Source organism: Vitis riparia, chromosome 12 (genome assembly GCF_004353265.1).
Source record: "Vitis riparia cultivar Riparia Gloire de Montpellier isolate 1030 chromosome 12, EGFV_Vit.rip_1.0, whole genome shotgun sequence".
Taxonomy (NCBI): domain Eukaryota; kingdom Viridiplantae; phylum Streptophyta; class Magnoliopsida; order Vitales; family Vitaceae; genus Vitis; species Vitis riparia.
The window spans coordinates 16,778,753-16,800,983 of record NC_048442.1 but is presented as its reverse complement, the minus strand read 5'-3'; the positions used below and the strand labels follow the sequence as shown (position 1 = coordinate 16,800,983).

Below are 22,231 nucleotides of genomic sequence, written 5' to 3'. Positions count from 1 at the left end.
CACATTCTCTTCAAATTAGCCTCATAACGTATAAGACTCTCAAGTGAAATGAATTCAGTGGCAAAACGGGTTATTCCTGTCCTTAACAGATCTCTATCCTTGGTGAACACTTTCATCAAATTCACTACTTTCAAGCTATTATAAATAAATCATGTGATCATCTTAGCTTGATCTAATGTCTCCTTAATATACTTCATGCTTCCAATATCTTCAAGCATTAAATCAATACAGTGGGCTGCACAAGGAGACCAAAACAAATGCTTCTGCTTCTCCATCAATAATATATCGGCTGCTTTAAAACTTGCCTCATTATCAGTGACTACTTGAACAACATTTTCCTCCTCAACCTCCTCTACAACTTTATCCATAAGGGAAAATATGTAGTTTGTTGTCTTAGGTATGTTGGTAGTGTCAACTGAAGAATGGTATATCATACTTCTATCACAATAAATCATGAAGTTGATGATAGGCTTTCTAGTCCTAGATCTCCAACCATCACACATGATTGTGCACCCATATATAGGTCATTTAACCTTCAATGTTGTTATGTATACCTCAAGCTCTTGCACCTCCTCTTCCAAATATGTATTTCCAATTTGGTATCTCGTGGGACCCTTGATGTCTGGACCTACTTCTGCTATGGTATCAATCATTGATTGATAGTAAGGCCCACTGTCAGCTGCATTAAAGGGTATTGCATTAAAGAGAAAGAACTTAGAAATAGTTTTACCCACTTTCTTCACACTTTCAGTAGAAAACAAGTTTTTTTATTGATTTATGCTTTGATGGGAACATGTAGGGATCGATTCCTTTTGGAGGTATGCTAGCTCCTTCTCTTACACTGAAGTTACGTGTCAGTCCGCACTTAATCCTAGCATTAGAAGGTTGTAAGAAACTACCACCCTTTTGATGCTCTTGTCCACCTTCTTCAAAAATTTGACGACTTTCTTTCATTGCTTATTTCATTTGTCTTCTTTTAAAATCAGTCATAGCAACTTCCTCAATTTCATCAGCAGAATCACCCTCATCAATTTCATAGAAATTTTCTCTATTTAAGGAATTCAAAAGTTGTTTTTTTTTTTTTCTTTAACTATGCTTTTTTTTTTTTTTTTTTGAAGTATTAGATATATGTTGTCTAACACTATGTGACACTTCTACCGGTACACGTGGACATCCTTCCATTTGTCTAGATATATGTGTGATGTGTTACTTTAATCTTGTTATACCGCCATGTATAACTTTCCCACAATATTTACATTTTGTGGTTCTTCTACTATCATCAACAGGTTTTGCATGCTCCCAACCAATATCATGTTTTGAAGCCATTTTGAAACTTTAACCTAATCATGTATAAAAGGAAAATAATTTACTTTTCAAATTAAATATATATAAACACATTTATATAAGAATTATAATATTCAATTTTCCACTCACTTATATGTTTCATATTGTTACCATATAAAAATAAATTGTACTAAAAAAGCAATAAACACGATCTCACCTAAGTTCATCATCCTTTGTTTTCCACTTATTTATATGTTTTTTTAATTAAAATAAATAATAGTTAAATAAATGAATATTCTTATAAAAAAATTCTTTTTAAAAAGTTTGTTTTGATAATTATTGATTTCCTATTATAATTTAATTGTAGAATATTAAAAAAAATAATCTATATGATATAATGAAGTAGGATTGATTCAAATATAAATGTAATTGGCCATGTAAATGCATACCCTTCATTCTATATTATTAAATCATTTATGATTATTTGAAAAAAAAAATTAAATAATTATTAATTTTCTATTGTAATTTAATTTTGCAATATATTATTAATGTAATTGAGTAATAGGGAAATTTTTTGTCACTAATATAATGTAAATTTATTTATACTAATAGAAAATTGAGTGATATTTTTAAAGTATTCAATACAATTTCTTGTGCATTATATTTTGTAGCATTACACAAAATTTTATATATATCCTTATACTTGAATAGTAACTCAATTTATTAAAACCTAATTAGTTAAAAATGATGAAAATAATCCTTATATTTGAAGAGTAACTCATTTTTTTTATATATATAAATACCCTTGATTATTTTAAGTATTTACATGAATGCTTTAAAAGAAATAATTATTTTTATAAGGAAAAAATAAGAGTATTTTTTTAAAATGATGCCAAAAAAATAATGAAGGGTTAGATTTACAAAATTGGGTTTTCAATAACCTTTTTAATTAAATAAGTCATTTACTAATGGTATATTTGGTTTATGAATATTAGAGGAAAAAAAGAAAACTAAACAAATTTAAGGTTAATAAATTATTTTTTTATGGCTCTTTTAATTCATTTTATTTATTTATTTTTCTATATAAAGATTATATAATTTAAAAATATATAAATGTTTAGCTAATTTTTAATTGCAGTTGATTCTCTTTTATATTTTTTATGATAAAAATAGTGAAAATAAATAAATAATTTTTCTTAATAATTTTTTGGGAATCAAATATAACCTAAACAAAGGTTTAGTATCTATTACAAAAGAGTACTTATAATTTTTTACTTATATATGATATTATAATAAAATCATAGGTTAATTTTATTTTATTTTTATAAAAAAAATACTATTTTAGTATGTGTTAGAAACATAAAAATATTAACATCTTCATCATTTTTTGGGTTAAAAATTAATAATAAATATTTAAAGTAATAATTTTTCACAATATTTTATTTTAATTAAATAATTAATAAAGTTTAACTTTTTAAAAATAAGTCAAAATTTTCATTCCATGTACTCATTTAGAATTGAATTATGAACATAATATTATAAAATATTTTGATTTTATATGTAATTAATTAGATTGGTTTTTTGAATTCAAAATTATTTTTAAAAATTAAAAAAATCATGAAATAATTTAAAATTATTAATTATGTCTTATTTAGTTTATAATTTATATACCTAAATTCAAAATTAGATTATACCATAGTTGAAGAATATAAAACAAAAATCAAAGACCATTCAACCAAAGACTAATAGATCACATCTCAAGGATGGTCAAGGGCTAAGATGAATTTTAATTAATCACTTAATAAATAAATTAGTATTTAATTTCACTTGTCATTGTATAAAATAAAAAATAATAACTGATTTTATTAAGAGTATTGAGAAATTGATAAAATGTATAATTTAATAGTGATAATAATTTTAAAATATTAAAGATATTCATTTATGTTTTCTCATTTATGTGATGGATGAAAGTCAATCAAATTAATTGGCACCTAAAAACAAAAATGTTATAACCATCCAATATTTGAAAAGGAATGATAGATTATATATAGCAACAATAAAGTGTTAAACCATATACAGAGAGTATATATATACTCATATGCTTCATTAAACACAACTATATAGCAAAAAGGGGGAATTCATTTATTAATTATTACTTGCCGATTTGAAAGTTAACCCTTGTCCTCTGTCTTCTTCCCTAACACAGCAACACCACAAAGACGCAGCCCTCTGTCTTTTTCCCCAACACCACGAAGGCGCAGCCTTGCTATCTTCTTCCCCAACACACCACAAAAACCATGATTTGCAACCTCTCAGACTATTAGACCTTCCCACTACTACCATGCAACCACGATTTGCTACCTTCCCACCAAGCACCGCACCAAAGACGAAGATTCTACACTCCGACAATGGTGGATTTAGGGTTAGGTAAGTTATTCTTCAACCGAGGCTCTCTTTAAAGGCTTTTGAAAGGGTCACGAGTTTGTTTCAAATTTTCATAGGTTTTCTTTTGTAGAGGATCTCTAATTTCTCTGAAAATTTGATTCTTGTTGTGATGGGGCTCTTTTGCATAGAATCTGTTGATTTTTTTTTCCAAGTTGATCGAGTTAACTTGGAATATCGGTCGAGTCATCCGAGTCCAACCGATTCAAGGCCAAGTCTAGGTATCTGGTATAGGACTCGTCGCGGTCAGCGTCGAGGCAGATACGACTCTGTCGAGGCGGATACGACTCCGTCGAGGCGGATACGACTCCGTCGAGGCGGATACGACTCCGTCGAGGCGGATACGACTCCGTCGAGGCGGATACGACTCCGTCGAGGCGGATACGACTCCGTCGAGGCGGATACGACTCCGTCGAGGCGGATACGACTCTGCCGAGTCGTACCGAACTCGGCCGATTTTTTGAACCCTGCTATATTGTTTTTTTATTCGGGACAAGGGCATTCAAAGAAACCCTTAATATTCAATGTTTTAACCATGAAAGATGGGTAATCGTATTCTCCAGTGCCCAAAAGACAAGGAGAAAGCCACCAACACTATATATACATACATGATATCATGGCCTCAATATACACCTCATAACCTTATGAGCAATATCTTCATTCTCCCACACTACACATCTACTATTTCAGACCTGCTAGGGATTAATAAGATAATATTTTAGCTTCCTTGCCAAGGCCATGAACACTAGTACTACCTTCTACTTCTTCCCATACATCATTTGTATCTTTCCAAGTCTCATCCTCCTCTCATTCCTCAAAACCCTGGTAAAACCTCCTAATGCATCTTGACCTCCACCCAGCTCCCTAGCGTTCCCCATCATCGGCCACCTTCAGTACCCTTCCCAAAAGCTTTTAAACCCTAGCCGCCCGTTACAGTCCTCTTATGCAGCTTCGTCTCGGTTCATCAACTTGTATCGTTGTATCTAACGTTGTGGTTGCTAAACAATTCATGAAAACCCATGAACTAGCCTTCATCTCCCACCCTGAATTCAGGTTCTCAGACCACTTCATTTACAGAGGATCCAAGTTCATCGTGGTGGAGTATGGCCCATACTGGCGCTTCATGAAGAAACTGTGCCTCACAAAGCTTCTCGCCGCTCCCACCCTCGACCGCTTCATACATATCCGAGAGGAAGAGATGGGAAAGCTCGTGAACACACTGATTCAGAGGTTGAGGAAATGGGAAGCCTCGGATTTGAGCAAGGAGCTAACAACGTTGACGAACAATATGATATGTAGGATGGCGATGAACACAAGGTGCAGTAAAAACAGTGATGAAGCTGAGGAGATGATGGAGTTGGTGAAGGGGGTGATGGAGATTTCAGGGAAGCTGTCTATAGGAGATACTTTGGGGGCTTTGGGGAGACTGGACTTGTTTGGATATGGGAAAAAACTTGAAGCAAAACTAAGGAAATTTGACAGTTTGGTGGAGAAGATCATGGAGGAGCATCAGAATGGGATGCTGAATGGCGACGGAAGAGAAGTGAGAGATCTTATGGATATTTTATTAGAGATCCATGAAGACCCTTTTATTGAATTGAATTGATCAGGACTGACATCAATTCTTTCTTCCTTGTGAGTTCTATTTTCATAAATTAGACTGGTGGATTGACTTTTCTAAATATAATGTCAAATAATATGCTCACAAAGCAGTCTTTTTACTATGTGGCAAGACATATTATTGGCAGGAACTGACACTCAATCAGTGACCACACAATGGGCCATGACGGAGCTCATCAACCGTCCACATGTCTTCTAAAGTTCAAGGAGGAGATCAATTTCATTGTGGGGTCCACTAGGCTGGTCAAAGAATCGGACGTCTCAAATCTCCCCTACCTCCAAGCGGTTGTCAAAGAAACCCTTAGACTCCACACATCAGCACCGCTCATCGTCAGAGAGTACATCTAAGATTGCAAGATCGACAACTATGATATCAAGGCCAATACACGCATCATGATTAGCGCATTTGCCATCATGCAGGACTCGACCTCGTGAGAAGATCCAAATGAGTTTATACCCGAGAGGTTCTTGGTCAACTCGGGTGAGAAAACGGTTGACCATGTGATGGAAATGAAGGGCCAGGATTTCAGGTACGTCCCATTTGAGAATGGATGCCCTGGTGATACACTTGTATCGATGGTGATGCAAATGACAATCGGACGGTCGGTTCAGTGCTTTGACTGGAGAGTCAAAAAGGGAAAAATGCTAATATGAATGTAGGGCCAGGATTTTCAACTGAAATGAAAACCCCACTTGTGTGTTGTACTAGCATACACTTTGATCCATTTGGGCCTACACATGCAAACCACGTGGAAGCATGAAGACAATCGATTTGGTGAAGACATGTTTGTTTGTTTTGTGGGAAAATAGACAATGTTTTCATAATTGGACTTATTATTGAACCGAAAAAGTTACCAATTCATAGTTCATTGATCGGATCGACTACTAGTCGAACTTGTGACGTCATAAATATATAATTTATAAATTATTAAAATTTAAAATAATTATAAAAATAATAATTTATATATTATTTAAAAATTAAAATTTTATTGGAAAATAAGAAAATTAGTTTCAAATTAAAATTTTAAATTAAAATCACAAGTTTTAAACATTATGAAATAAAAAATAATAATAAATATAAAAGAAAATAAATAATAATGAGATGAGGTAAAATTTTTTTTTTTTTTTTAAATCTGGAAGAAGATATGAGAGGAGCGAGCAAAAAATGGGTTCCAATGGGGTTTTGGGGGGTGGGGTTTCCACTTCCAACGCCGGGTAGGGGGCTTTCGACGGGCAAAAAGGGGAAGAGTTTTTCGGTTTTTCTAGCGTAAGGGGTTCCAACGGGATCACGAGGGTGGCTTTGCAATGGGGGTGGGGGTCGTGTTGATAGGGGCTTTTCCAATGTGGGGTGGGGTAGGAGGGGGTTCCGACGGGCAAGAAGAGTTTTTCCAGCGTGCATGAGTGGGGATGGTGGTGTTATAGCGGGGTCGCATGGGTGGCTTTGCAAGGGGGGTGGGGGTCGCCAGGACTTTCCCAGTGCGGGATGGGGGCAGGAGGCGGTTCCAGTGGGGTTGTCAGGAAAAAGGGGTTTCGACGAGCAAGAAGAGCTTTTCCAATGCGGGGTGGCTTTGCAAGGAGGGTAGGGGTCCCACTAGAGGAGAATGGCGACAGTGAAAAAAAAAAAGTTGAACCAGATCGTTCCCTCCAAACCGTCCAGTTCATCCGGTTTGCTGGTCGGACCACCGATTTAATTGGTCCAACCATTTTCCAGTCCAATTGACCGGAACGGACCAAAATCCTGATCAACCAGTCCAATTTTTAAAACCATGAAAATAGGTAATAACGGAATTCTTTGTTTGTTTTTTTTCCACCTTGGTGTAAGTGCATTTTGTTAACTTTTTGTTAATTGACTTTTTTTTTCCTTTTTTTTCTTTTCTCTACATTAATCTCCAAGAAAAATATGTCATTATCCACCATGAAATAAAGTTAAGTTTGGTTGATTGGATAGGATATACATATTTTAAAATATCATATCTCATTAGATAAAAATTGTTTTCAATAAAATATAATATCTTTCAATATTAAATCTAATTGACATAAGATCCTCAGTTACTATCCAGTGAAATATATTAATATATATTTATATGTAATTTGTAAAATAAGTAAAATATTGAAATATATATTATTTTTTAATATTTAAAATAAAATTATGTTGTATTATAATATTTTTTATTTAAAAAAATATGAAATTTCTTTTATATTTAAAATATAATTTATGATAAAAATATTTAAATTTTATAAAATAATACATATATTAATAATATATTTTATAAATATTTTTTTTAGTCTTCCTTTTTAATCTCAAATTTAATTTAATAAAAAAAAAATTTTACAAAATAAGTAAATAAAAAAAATAAAAAATAAAATTATGTATATTCATTTATTAATCTTATCTCCTCACTAATCAAATATGGGATACCACACACCAAAGGGCAATCAACTTGAAATTTTGTGAATTAGTTTTTGATACACTCAATGGTCTGAGTTAAATTTTTCCTTGGAAACAAACAAACAAATAGGATTGGCTTTCTTATGTGAACAAAGAGTTCATGTTAGCCCATAAAGGATTGCAGGTTGCCACAACTTTTTTGCAGAGAAGAATTGGGTGTAGTTAATGGAACTTAGTAAAATAAAAATAAAAATGCTTATTAATTAGGTTAAAAAAAAAAATCAAGGGCTTTATTATAATCACATATATGTTAATTCTGTAAGTCATAATCACAAATCATACCTCTCAATAATCTCAGTCTCTCTCTCTAATGATCATCTCTTCCAAGTTTCTGTCTAGAGAGCCAAACCATGGCTATGACTGAAGTGGAAAGAAGTTATGAAACAATCTCTTCCTGATGCTGCCATAAGTTCAACTGAATAACAGTACACTTTAGACTCCATTCCTGAATCTGCAAGCGAAACAAGGGAATTCAATGAAGATGTGTTGAAGAAAGCAGACAAATTTGATACAAGGTGTGTTTGGTTATTTACCTCCAGGGAAGAAATGAGTCTCAGCAGCTCAAAGCACTCCTCCAAATGGGACTTCTCCTGTGCCACCACCTCTGCCAACTCCCAAAGCAATGAGAATGTATTCCCAGCCTGTTGACAAGGTATCATCATCTCTTCACTGACTACAAATGTCTATTTACAGATAATAACTTATATAACAAACTGCTGCATACCGAGGAAGAGAAAGTAGCCAGCATTGACTTGATCGACGCAGCGAGATCCAGGGCATGGCAAAGTGCAAGGGAAGCTGATTGTGAGTTCACCTACAGGCTCAATTTCATTAACCAAAAATGATCCTAATTTGGAACTAGACACTGAAAATGAGAGTGTTTCTTTGGCCTACCTCTGCCCCTTCAATCAGGGGTACCCTACAAACAACAGAATTCAGGCAATCTTTAGTCACTGAAACTGCTGAGAGGTGTTGCCTCTCCATATCTCCCCAAGCTTCCAGTGGCCTAATCTGCAAGTATATGATTACATATCATGAGTCATTGAGTCGGTACCGAGGTTTTCTATAAGAAAGTTATCGAATTATTGAACTCATTACTGACTTGAGAGTGAAGTATGAAGTTGAGCTTCATTTCAAGATTTTCTCTGGCCAGTTGCAATTTCTTTTGTACCACAGAATGCTGCAACTGTGTGAGACTATCCAAAGCATATATTAAGTTGCTCTGCAAATATAGTTTTGGCTGTGAATCCAGGCAGACTGATGATCATAAGAGTAACGGAGAAAGTAAAATAAAATGTTTGTACCTGGGTCTGGTTGGTTATGTTTTGATTCACAGAATCGGCTCTGGCATTCACAAATCTCCATTGCAGCAACCGATTGTGGAGCAGCCGAAACTGATGAACTGTCTCTGTATTACCAGCCAGAGAAGAACCAGTACTGGGAGAAGATTTCTTGCTTTTGAACAGTTCGAGCCCCAAACTGAGAAAATTCCCCACACCTTTGGTTCTTGAAGGACTGGTAGGAGGCTTCAGACTCGAAAAAGACATGGGTATTCCTTTATTCTCCACTGTCATGGGCTGGGAACCAGTCCGCCCGGGCGACAGAGCCCACTGCGATGCTGCCCTGCCATAACCCGTCAGCGAATTCGCCCTCTTGATTGCATTTTGGATGGTGAACTTCTTCAACCTCGGCGAGTTATTATCGGTTGATGCTGGATTGATATTGATGTTTGAATCTGAGGGCCATCTTCTAGGCTTTGTTGAGGCATCGTTCAGATATTTGGAGGAAACTTCAATGCCGGATTTTCTAGAGCTCACTGAAGATCCAAAATCATTACTCCGATCAGACTCTGAATCGAGCCCATCTGAAAAAGAATCAAATTTTCGCTGAAATGCTTTCCCGCTAAGAGCTTTTTCATCGACGGAAGACCGTCCAGGAACTACACTGGAAGAAGGAGACGAATACTTGGAAGAAGAAGAAGAAGATGATGATGAGGATTTGCCCGGCAACCGAAACTTTCCGGTGTATCTCATAGACCCTCCAATGCTTGGCCTATGATTCTCTTTCAGGCTTTCCTTTTCGTCCTCAAACCTATTGAACTCACTGCAACTCCTTTGCCTGTAAAACAAAGAAGCACCATTTTTCAACGACCTTTCGGTGTCTTTGCGCTCGAGAAGGTCTTTCAGTCTCTCATTTCCCAGATGATCAGCAAGAGTGTCTAGTTTACTATTAGAAGACGACGGCAGAGAAGAAGAAGAAGAAGAAGTAGCACTAGGGCTCAATGAAGGCCAAAGTCCCCGAGCCAATCCAGAGTCTTCGAGGCTCCTATGCTTCCGGGTGTTGGCGGATGACACAGTCTTTCGCCGGACGGGAGATAGAGCTTGATTCAGAGATGGGGTTGCGGCGTCGACCAGAGAAGATGTTGAAGAGGGAGAGAGGAACCGAGAGCTCACTTCTCGAGATTTTTGCTTTCGGGGTTTTGGAGCTACTGAGTCTCCTTCTTTCTCCATGGTCATTGGAGGTTGCAGACCATGTCCATGAAGAAAATGGGAAGTAGGAACGGAAATTGCTCAAAAAGGACGACGTTTTCAACAAGGGAGAGAGAGAGGGTATTTGTTTGTTAGGGTAAAGAGGAGATTGAGATTTTGTTTGGTTTGAAAATGGATGAGAAGAAAAACAGGCAGTTGAAAATGGCGGCAAAAAGGGATACTGAGCCGGCGAAACATAGGTACGGTTGTTGGACTACGAAATGGCTGAACTATCCTCATGGACCGGTTCATTTTTCTAATGTTTGCGGAAATGAGACAGGGGTAGTTTGGGGATAACAAGAATTGGAAGGTGTGAGCCGTTGTGAAGAAGAAGAGACAACACTGAGGGCACAAACTATGAAAGTGTGGCGCCGGCATTTAGTCTTCCAAGTGGCTTAGGCGGGGCCTTGCCACGTGTACAATTTTCAGGAAGTTACAGATTTGAAAATTTTGAAGATTTAGAGGAGCGTCACATGGCAACATTGGGTTTAAGATACGTATAAAAAATTATCCCATAAGGTGAAGGTGTGACTTGTGAGCATAGGAGAAACCAAAATTTGTCAAAAAATAAAAAAAAAAAAAACCCAAAAATTAATAGGCAAGATTATGTGAATGAGAGAATGAAAATTATTTTTGTCAAATTTAAAATAAGAAGCAGCAACTTGATATCAAAACAGCAAAAGAAGTAAATCAATTAGCATAAAAATGCAGAAAAAAATCAAATAACACGGGGTCATCCGCGCGACAAGCGATATACTCACCAATATACTACAACGATCTTACTCAAAATAATGCCCAAGTTTCATTATTTATACACTTAAGTTTGTAAATTCTGGCAACCATCAGCCACACATGACGGCTTAGAAGAATACTGAAACTATCCCTGTGGGGTTCGTTTTAAAGGTCAATTAATGACATTTGAAAAATGGTCATGAAAAAGGACCAATGGTATCTTCAATCGAATATGAAACCATCTAAGTAGAGAATAACAAATAAATACCAATATTACAACAACTCCACTCTCTCCACTTGCTTCATCTCTCACTACAATTCTACAACCCATTCCTGTGTACAAAAATTTCAGCCCCTTTTTTCGGCCCCCTGTTTTGTTGTGGAAGTGGAAGATACCCACCCACCCATCCACACCTACCCACCTTCCCTATCCGAAATCAATGGAAGTTGCATTGTTGCAACAAAGGATGTGTGTAGTCAACATACTTCTCCCACAGCGCCTTGTACTTTTCCATTCCAATCTTCAGCCACGGCTTTGAGTTGCCATTGAAGTGGAGCACCGCCCCCTTCTCCAACGTCTGAGAGTCGACGTTGGTGTAGCCCAATCCCAGTACGTGCCAGTTGGGATCCAATGCCTCTGTCAATCCATAGAATGTTAACAATCCCGGTGGCAGTGTCCCCAGTTTCCACAATGTTCGGTCTACGTTCTTTTCCTGCCAGTAGTGGTAGATGCCGGTGACGTTCCTTTTCCTCCATTCCACCAAGTCGAAAACATTCATCCCAAACGCCCACCCACATGCATCAGGATCGAAATGTGATCGTATGAGGGGGTGAGAGTAGTTCAGGTACTTGTGGTATCTGTGAAATGTCTCCATGCATGTCTCAACTGCTCCATTGACGTTGCCATTCAGATCAATGGAGAATAAATCCGACAGATCCTTACGAACCACAACATCATCATCGAGAAACACCACCTTCTTCAGTGCAGGAAAGACTTCTGGAATGTAGAACCGAAGGTGGTTAAGCATAGACAGATACTTGGGATTCCGAAACTTGATGGGTGTCTGCCCATTGTCAAGGTTTCCTGAGAAATAATAGTTCTTTGTGTCGGAGTCTTGGAGCTGCTTAAGAACAGGAACATAAGAAGCATTTAGCCAGCTAAAGTTTTCGATCTTTTGAACCTCGACGGTCACACCCTTGAAACTGTTCAATGAGAACCAGGCCTTCATTGGAGGATAGTTTACTTCATCGGTTACTACGTGGAAGACAACTTTATCTGGGTATTTGGAATTTGTAGCAGTTGAATTGATCACAACTGAAGTTGCAAGGATGTTGTCAGAGAAGACACAGAAATGGTAGAGACTGTTATCTTTAAGCTTCATTTCCATATGCTTTCTATCCCTGGGTTTCCTCTGTAGATTTACGTTTTTGAACCATTCATTAGTCAAGCGAAGACCAAGGCAGTACAGACCTTTCGGGACTTCTTCAGCAGCTATCTGCCCATACTTTGAACTCTTCTCACTTACACTATTCATCTGTTCTTCAAGAGACTGAATTTTAGCCTTCAGTCTCATGATCATGGTTGCACTGTCATAATGGAGCTGCTGAGCTTGATAGAGCAAAAGAGCCATATCACGGATTGCAGTTTCTGACTCTCTGATTGTCAGAGGCGTTCGTCTAATTGCAGCATTTGAAAGGAGGATCTGCGAGTTGCGGATCTGGGCACTTAATTCCCATGCAAATTGGAGATTGTTGCTTTCTTTTGCAATCACAACAAAAGCTTTGGCTAGTGAAATTTGATCACTAAGTTGCCTTGTAACTGAGTTTGGGCTCAGCATTTCATCGGTAATATTAAGGCCCTCCATAATTCTCTCCTGCCTGTAAGCTCTCTGCAGAATAAAAGCATACCAATTGGCTTAATTTTTTGCATGGAGGCTATAGTTCAAAGAGAAAGAGGTAAAGAAGAAATAGATTATAACAACGTATAAAAGAAAAGAGAGCTGATAAGGACAAAGCAGCAACAATATTGAAATGAACCTAGGAACTTTTGAAATCAAGCAGCCGAGGTTGCCCAATCAGAGCCCATCATAAGAAGGATATTTCCACTGAGCTTGATTTCTATCTAACAACTTTCCCAATGCAAGGACAACACTTATGAATTTTAACATGACATTTATTATGAGCATTGCCTCAAAACTAGCAAATGAGTGCAGTCACATATGTGACTAAACTGCTTCCAAAATGGATGCAACAATAAGGAAAAAACACTCAATTTATGAATGGATCTTTTAAAGGATCACTTCTCATATCCAATAAAACCTAATGCAAATACACAAACACACATATATGTACAAAGAGAGCAAACATACCACTTTCTCTTTCCTCCTGTCTCATAATTCAAATTTTCAGTGAAAACAATTATGAACATTTGTTACAATGTAAACTGATAGAAAAAGTGAAAATGGTTTAAGTAAATGTTTTATTAGTCTAGATCAGCAACAAGAAACACTATCCTAAAATAAGTCCCTACAATATTTCCCTCTTTCATCTCTTTAACTTCCCAACTGATATGAACATTTGTTACAATGTAAACCAATAGAAAAAGTGAAAATGGTTAAAGTTAATGTTTTATTAGTCTAGATCAGCAACAAGAAAACACTGTCCTAAAATAAGTCCCTAAAATATTTCCCTCTTTCATCCCTCTAACTTCCCAACTAATCCATGCATTACATGTTCTACCACCTCTAATTAATACACACAGACAGACAAATATAGGCGGCAGATGCAATTTCAGGAGCCAACTAATAAGATGAATTTGAAATTGTTCAATCTATCAAAACAAGATTAATTATTTGAACTTAACTGCCTCCAGCAGGGTTAGCTCATTATGATTATAGAGTCTCTCTTATAACACAACACAGTGTTATCTAGTCTATTTCTGCTATGTTGCCGTTTCAAAATATACTAATTACCTGGGAACCAAAAATAAATAAATAAGGAAGAGATACATTGTAATTGTATAAGCATTCTCTGCTAAGGTCACATTTATATGCATAACATAATAATAATAATAATCATATATTAATATAACTTCAACAAAACCTTTGTATATGAGAAACATTGTAATTGATTCATTTTCCAAATCACAACTAATCAAAATATGTACCACTATCTTTTACAAGGAGAATCAGAAGGATAATACTCCGTTGACTCAATTCTGGCTTGAGACCAAATTTACTCAAAGCCAAATTGAGTTGCACCTATAATCAGTAGTGATATGAAGACGATGATGGTGGTTGTAGTAGCGGGCGTGGTAGTTGGTGGCAGCAATAGTATCGAGGTAGTGATGGTGGTAGCAGCTCATAGTGTAGGGAAGGATGGGGTGGTGATGATAGTACGGACATTAGCAATGGCTATGGTGCAGGTGGTCATAGAGCCTGGTGAAATTTGGTTGTATCAAATGAGATGCTGGTGATAGAGCTAACAGTGGCTTTAGCATCTTTTGACCTATTGTTAAGTTCTTTTAAAATTTTCCCAACAAGTAGGGCAGAAGAATTTCATCTTAGAAATCTTATATAAATCAGGAACTCCAAGATTGCAGAAGTTAAATAAATCCTTAGTTAGGAAATTAGAGAAAGCCAATAAAAAGGGGAAACTCCGAGAATGCTAATGCCGATGAAAATGCATTTTCATAATGGAACGAAGAGGCACCCTAAGATATTTTGACAAACTTTACGACCAACAAGAAGTCCCTTTCATACTTCTCTAACCTCTTCATCACCAACATCAGATTTGACAAGTGACATCTCTAATCTCTTTATCACCAACATCAGATTTGGGACGTGACATGAAATATATAGGAAGACTAGATAGCATGCTCTTGATCAGAGTAAGCCTGACCCTCTTAGATACCATTTTTTCCAACCAGCCAACCTTCTTCCAAAGAAATTTATTTATTATAAAATCATCACGAAAGGGAAGAGGAAAAAGAAAAGGCATAGAAAAAAAAATCCAAAACAAAAACCAACTGCTCATCCTCCTTCAGCACTTAAACTAAATATTGCATCATTAAAATATTCAGATCATTTCAAGCAGCACTTCCTTGTCCTATCACCCATTAACAAGATAGTATTTTGAATGTGGGTCATGCAAATAATTAAAAACAAAAAAACTGGGTTTTTGAAACTCCAGCATAAAAATTCAGAAATTTAAATGAAGATTGATCTGAAACATAAAAATTTTACAACCCCCTTCCTAAAAATAAATAAATAAAGCCATCAATTTGTGAAAAAAAATAAAAAAATCATGTTTAATCACGAAAAATCATGAGCTACTCATGGGTTTCACATTGTTCATTATACCAGTCTTACCACTCACCCATCTAAACAGCAACACATTTTGCAAACTTATCATAAAAGAATGATATTGCTTAGTGGTAAAAGATTCAATTTACAAAACATAGTTGGTCATATTATTAATATGAAGCCTTCACTTTAGTTTCACATTGTTCACTATACCATAGTCTTACCATTCATCCATCTAAACAGCAACATATTTTTTAAACTTATCGTAAAAGAAGGAGGTCTTGTGGCCAACATTCAATTTATAAAGCATAGTCGGAGTTCTAATATCATATAACCTTCACTTTAGTCTGTCTAATGTATTGTGATTACAAAACATCCATCCTAGAAAGATAAATCTGCTTTAACTACTTAAATCTAATATGTAGTAAACATGCACATATTGTTGTTGCACCAGTCATTTTATCTCTTTCTTGATATTTCCAAGCACCCCCTTGTAATCTCTTCTAAACTCTTAGTCTATGATACCTCTTTATACAATTACACCATTGACTCAAGCTTGTTTCTTCAGAAATCCATTGGATAACTTTCCTCCAATGCAATCCTACTGACTTCTCCTAGTGTATTTTTAAAACTTGTATTTTGCATCAGTTAATACCTAGAAAATTTCCTTCCCTTAGAGTCTATTGTCTTTGTCCTAGAGTTGGCAGCAGCGTATATTATCTATAATACCTTATAAAGCGTTTAATTTTGAAAATGAAAACCAGAAGTGGGCTTTAAAAGCATATCCAGAATACTTGTTAAAATTTGATCCTATTCTAACATCTTCACTTCATTTTCCTTCTCTATAATTGACAGCCTTATAATTTTTCTGATGCAGTAATGGTATAAGAAACAACATTGACAACGTAGTTCACATCTCCAACTGAAACACAACTGATAAATACCTCTTTCAAGGAAAGGACAAAGATCTACAGCATAGTCACTACTCACTAGTTTTGGGATTCAGGAATTATCTGGCATTTAGATAACTTGGATATGGCATTCAAGAACATACCGGGAATATGGAACCAAGAATCACAGTAAGCTTAAGTAAGAAAACTAATAAATGTTAAAATATGGGAACAGAAGTGTCACTCCAAACTAGTGCAGGAATATTCAGTAAAAGTTGGACATAAGGGAGTAAATGGGGAACTTTTGAAATCTGTAGAACATTTTCATCCACTGAAAAACCTGAGATAAACTTGGAGATTCAGGAATCATAAAGGAATCTTCTTAATACAAGAATTCTAGAATCGGACAACAATACTGTTTCTATGATGTGTGTTTACAAGTTCTAACTAACTGATTTTGACATGAGAAACTTAAAATGGGGAACTTTTGAAATCTGTAGAACATTTTCATCCAATGAAAAACCTGAGATAAACTTGGAGATTCAGGAATCATAAAGGAATCTTCTTAATACAAGAATTCTAGAATCGGACAACAATACTGTTTCTATGATGTGTGTTTACAAGTTCTAACTAACTGATTTTGACATGAGAAACTTAAAATGGGGAACTTTTGAAATCTGTAGAACATTTTCATCCAATGAAAAACCTGAGATAAACTTGGAGATTCAGGAATCATAAAGGAATCTTCTTAATACAAGAATTCTAGAATCGGACAAGAATACTGTTTCTATGATGTGTGTTTGCAAGTTCTAACTAACTGATTTTGACATGAAAAACTTAAAATGGGGAACTTTTGAAATATGTAGAACATTTTCATCCAATGAAAAACCTGAGATAAACTTGGAGATTCAGGAATCATAAAGGAATCTTCTTAATACAAGAATTCTAGAATCGGACAACAATACTGTTTCTATGATGTGTGTTTGCAAGTTCTAACTAACTGATTTTGACATGAGAAACTTAAAATGGGGAACTTTTGAAATCTGTAGAACATTTTCATCCAATGAAAAACCTGAGATAAACTTGGAGATTCAGGAATCATAAAGGAATCTTCTTAATACAAGAATTCTAGAATCGGACAACAATACTGTTTCTATGATGTGTGTTTACAAGTTCTAACTAACTGATTTTGACATGAGAAACTTAAAATGGGGAACTTTTGAAATCTGTAGAACATTTTCATCCAATGAAAAACCTGAGATAAACTTGGAGATTCAGGAATCATAAAGGAATCTTCTTAATACCAGAATTCTAGAATCGGACAAGAATACTGTTTCTATGATGTGTGTTTGCAAGTTCTAACTAACTGATTTTGACATGAGAAACTTAAAATGGGGAACTTTTGAAATCTGAAGAACATTTTCATCCAATGAAAAACCTGAGATAAACTTGGAGATTCAGGAATCATAAAGGAATCTTCTTAATACGAGAATTCTAGAATCGGACAAGAATACTGTTTCCATGATGTGTGTTTGCAAGTTCTAACTAACTGATTTTGACATGGGAAACTTAAAATTCACAAGTCTCACAAATAAAATGCAATATCTGATGTATCGCTTTCAATTAACAAGGAAAAACACAACGCAATTTAACAATTTCGCAGTTACATAAATCTAAAATCACAAGAATCAAATCTTCAGTTGTTTCCCTCCCTAATTTTCTTAACAATCTAACAGAATATAAGATCCAAATACAACAGAAAACAAAGGAACAAACATTCACCTTACTCATCGGCGGTCTTGATCCCGGACCGCTTTCTCGACTGAGCACAAGAATGAGAAGCAAAACAGCCAATCCGCATAATGTCAACCAGAACACATTCGAAAATCGCCTCCTCACCGGCCTCCGAAAATCCGCGGCTCTCCGCCTCATTCTCGGGAAAACTGTTTCCCGAGAAAATGAAACAAAAACAAAGATTCAACACTGAAAACAGATCCGTCAAATTAGTGGAAGCTTCCAGGAGAGAAATGAAAAGAGAGGAGGAATTTCCAGGAAAAACTCTCCAAGGAGGCAAACAGGGGCAGAGTTAGGGTTGTTGGAGTGGATCGAGAGTTGCTGTTTAGCAGGAAGTGGAAGATGCTCTCTGGATCTATTTCCTTCTCTCTGACCGCGGACCGAAGTTTCACGATTTTGTTTTACAATTAGCATTAATTTTTACAGATCCAAGAAAATGTTAAAATTTTTATAGCAAGTATTCAAGATAAAATGAGGTGGTTTCCATTACATCCATTTTTTTACAAGGAAAATTATAAAATTCACTCCTATCCTTTCATATTTTAGTTTACCTTTCACAATTTTTTTACAACGTATGAAAATTTTTATTGAAATAAAATTTTTTCAAATAAAGAATTTCTCGACAAAATTGTAAATTTGATAATTTAAGGAGACAACTTCACAATGTCATTCGGACCCTTTTTATAAAAATAAAAACACCTTTTAAGCTATTTAATACTTAATTCTAAGGGTTCATCAATAAATAATAGGTTATAACTCTGAGGAGTAGTTTAGTTGATCCGACCTTGGGTTTGTTCCCCAATGATCACTAGTTCGAGTCTACTTAGGGCCACTAGAGGTTTTACCCGACCGTGCGTGTAAGCTAGCCTATATATATATATATATATATATATATATATATATATATATATATATATATATCTCTTTAAATATTATATTTAATGAACTAATATCTTATTAAAATATTATTAAATAATACATATATTGGTATTTTAAACCGTACATATAATGTTTTTAATTAAAATTGTTTGATTTATAAAATTAGTGAGTAATATAGAAAATTGAAGAAAATGGACAAAAATAGTAAATTTATGATTCATGAAATATCCATATTTCATGCATTAGCATATGATTATCATCTTCCTTTTAGTGGACATAAAAAAAATGAGATAATTTATTGAACCACTTATCCTTATTCTATATTTAGTTGAAGATAAAATATGATAAATGAAGATAACTTATGAAACGGAAAATAATTTTAAAGACGGTGTGAAATCAACATCTTTATGAGTCAAACATCAATTGCTAGAAGACCCGAGAAATTATTGTTTTTGTAGGATTATTAATTCATTAATAAATAAATAAATATGTATTTGCTAATTTAGAGAGATCATTATATTTCTATTGTATAATACTTGCATGTGTATGACTTACAAATCCGAAAATAATGAATATATTCAAAAGTTAATTTATAAAAGCATAAAAAACTTAAAAAAACAACAACAAAAGATGATTGTTAATTATAAAAAAAAAATAGAAAGATTTCTAAAAGGAAAAGAAGTGATATCAAAACTTAATGTCCTAAAAGATAAAGAGCTTTCAAATTATTCAAAGAAAATTTAATCGTGAAAAATAGATATTGTAAAAAGTTACTCAATATTGCATTATGAATTTTTATTTGCTAATTTTTTTTATGTGCTTGATCTATTGTTAATTTATATTTCTTTATTACGAAATGAATTATTATCTTAAGCGTTTAGTGAAATTATTAATTTACTATACTGACTCGAGTTTAAACAAAAAGATTTTATTATTTAAGTGAGGTTATTAAATTTTACATTTTAATAACCAACCCGATCCAATGACCAACTTAATTCTATAACCAGTTCAATTCAGTGACTGTCTATTTCTGAAAACATTGATGATTAGTTAGGCTTGTAAGTGAGAGTTGAGCACTGTATTTGATGTTGTTACACCTAAAAACACTTCACATGACTTGTCTTTTTCAACATCTTTGGTAAGCTCCACAAGGATAGTAGAGCAATGTGATCATGATATCACATTTGGCCTACCCAATACCAAAAAGCTCACTAAGAACGAACCCATGACATGTATTAGAGAATGTGAAAGTAGGCACGAGACCTAAGGAAGTTAAAAGGGGACAACAAAAGTAGGGAAGAGCTGTGAGTGAAGCTCATATTCTGCAGTACATGCATGAAGAAGGAGGACATCAACAAAGGCATCTCAACCTCAGACCGCTCCCTCTTGGCTGAAAATGACATAACCCCAATGCCAAACTTCCAGAATTATTCTGATCTGACCCCCCAGACGCCTCTCACCATTCCTAGTGCTACATGTTATATGTTCCAAATTCCTTTCACTACTCACCTCATTCCCATTTTAATTCAACATCAACCAATCTTTCCATAATGTAATACCGATTTTCCTTTACATCATCGATGCCCCGACCAAAACCCGTCTCAAGGGTATGACGATCATTTTAACATCCACACGGGAGAGAGCAGACTATCACAAATGATATATTTTCGAGAAAAACATAATGGGGACATGCATAGCACCTTTTCAACCAACAAAATTTATTTGGATTTTTTTTTTTTTTTTGGTTAGACCTGCATTGCGCGTTGGGTCCAATACCAAGAACTTAGTCATATACTAATCCCATTTAAAGGTAGTTAAAAAGTGGTGGGACTTGATTGAATAGGAGGACTTGACTTTGATTTATGGAACATTGACTTTGAATAGAGCCAATGGCATTAGAGACTATTGCAAGGGCCATTTCTAAATCAATGCCATATAATATATGATTGGGAGATAAAATAACATACATTAACTTTGTTTATAAAATCCTTATAATAATGTGGTTTTTGGTGGTGCACTAATGGTTCTAGGGTCTTCTTGGAGGTCAAGAATAAGATATTCATGCACCTAAATATATAATATTAGATAAATACTCCATTTGCTAATATTTTTAGAAACCACTTCTAATATAAAAAACATTTAAAAAAAAATAGATTTTGATAAAATTTTAAAATTAATTAAAAAAAAAAATCATTTGTAGTACTTTTTAGAGAAAGATTTGATGGTTAATTTTTCAAAAATACTTCTAAAAAAAATATTTTTACCAAGTTATATTTAGTTTTTGAAAAGTATAAATAAAATAAAATAAAAAATATAAAGAAAAATGATTTTCTAGTTTATTTTAAATCCATTTTTTATTTTTCTTTATTTTTTCTTTCTTTCTATTTTTTTTCGTTCAATTTTTTCGAGAACCAAGACTATGTTTGGTTCTTAGAAATTTTGAAGGAAAATGCAAAGGAAAAAAAATAGAGCGGAAAAGTAGAAGGAAAGAAAATAAAAAATAAATTTAAAATTAATAAATTATTTTTATATGTTTTTTAAAACTTATTTCACTTAATTTCCTCCATTATATAAAGATTAAATAATTTATAAATTTATAAATTTCTAACTAATTTTAATTTAATTTAATTTTCTTTAAAAAAATTTATAGTAAAACTAAACACGAGAAAATCATTTTCATTTATATTTTTTTTCTTTTCTTGGTACTTTTCGAGAATCAAACATAACTCAAATATAGCCTAAGAGTATTTCCAATAGAAATATTGTTAAATATTCTCAAAATCAGGTAAAATCGATAAAGATTAGGGTTTTGTTAGAAAAAAAAAATTATTCATTTTTTTTTATTTCTTATGTAAGTGAGACAAGTATTTATATATATTGGGTCTTGAATGGATTTCAAGTTGCCATTGTGGTCAAGTTTAATTATTTTCTGGCCACATTTGTTACTTTTTTTATTCCAAAAGAAGAAAAGCACCATCAGAACTCATCCTGATACAAAAATAATAAAAAAAAACCCTAATCTTATGTGCTCGGAAAGTATATTATAATAATTCATGACATGATATGCAAATTTACATCTTTTAAAATAAAAAATATATATTTAAAATCTAGAAAGCTTATGATAAAATACTTTAAACTAAAAGGTGGGATGTCACAACAAGCTAAAAAAAATAAATTGAAATGAAAAATTTTAGCCTCTGAAGTAGAAATATTTTAGCAGTGTGAACACATATATATGGGGAATTGGTCAGAATTAATGATAAAGGCTACAGGAGGTATTGATTCTTCTTTTCAATCTGTACGGCCCAA

General features: G+C 34.2%; 3 protein-coding genes across 3 annotated transcripts; 1 reads left to right on the top strand and 2 right to left on the bottom strand.

Annotated features, from left to right (window-relative positions):
- Positions 1-4,669: 4,669 nt before the first annotated feature.
- On the top strand, positions 4,670-5,332 carry LOC117926041 (3,9-dihydroxypterocarpan 6A-monooxygenase-like). The gene has a single exon (XM_034845128.1). It carries the CDS (start codon positions 4,670-4,672, stop codon positions 5,330-5,332), a length of 663 nt encoding a protein of 220 aa, XP_034701019.1.
- Positions 5,333-8,029: 2,697 nt separating this feature from the next.
- On the bottom strand, positions 8,030-10,378 carry LOC117927273 (QWRF motif-containing protein 3). Its single transcript, XM_034846734.1, has 6 exons — positions 9,100-10,378; positions 8,898-9,017; positions 8,690-8,806; positions 8,520-8,609; positions 8,329-8,436; positions 8,030-8,246 (listed from the first exon to the last, which is right to left on the bottom strand). Exons 1-6 carry the CDS (start codon positions 10,309-10,311, stop codon positions 8,172-8,174), a joined length of 1,722 nt encoding a protein of 573 aa, XP_034702625.1. The 5' UTR covers positions 10,312-10,378; the 3' UTR covers positions 8,030-8,171.
- Positions 10,379-11,183: 805 nt separating this feature from the next.
- On the bottom strand, positions 11,184-18,430 carry LOC117927313 (probable galacturonosyltransferase 10). Its single transcript, XM_034846795.1, has 2 exons — positions 18,032-18,430; positions 11,184-12,944 (listed from the first exon to the last, which is right to left on the bottom strand). Exons 1-2 carry the CDS (start codon positions 18,179-18,181, stop codon positions 11,493-11,495), a joined length of 1,602 nt encoding a protein of 533 aa, XP_034702686.1. The 5' UTR covers positions 18,182-18,430; the 3' UTR covers positions 11,184-11,492.
- Between the last annotated feature and the right edge of the window lie 3,801 nt (positions 18,431-22,231).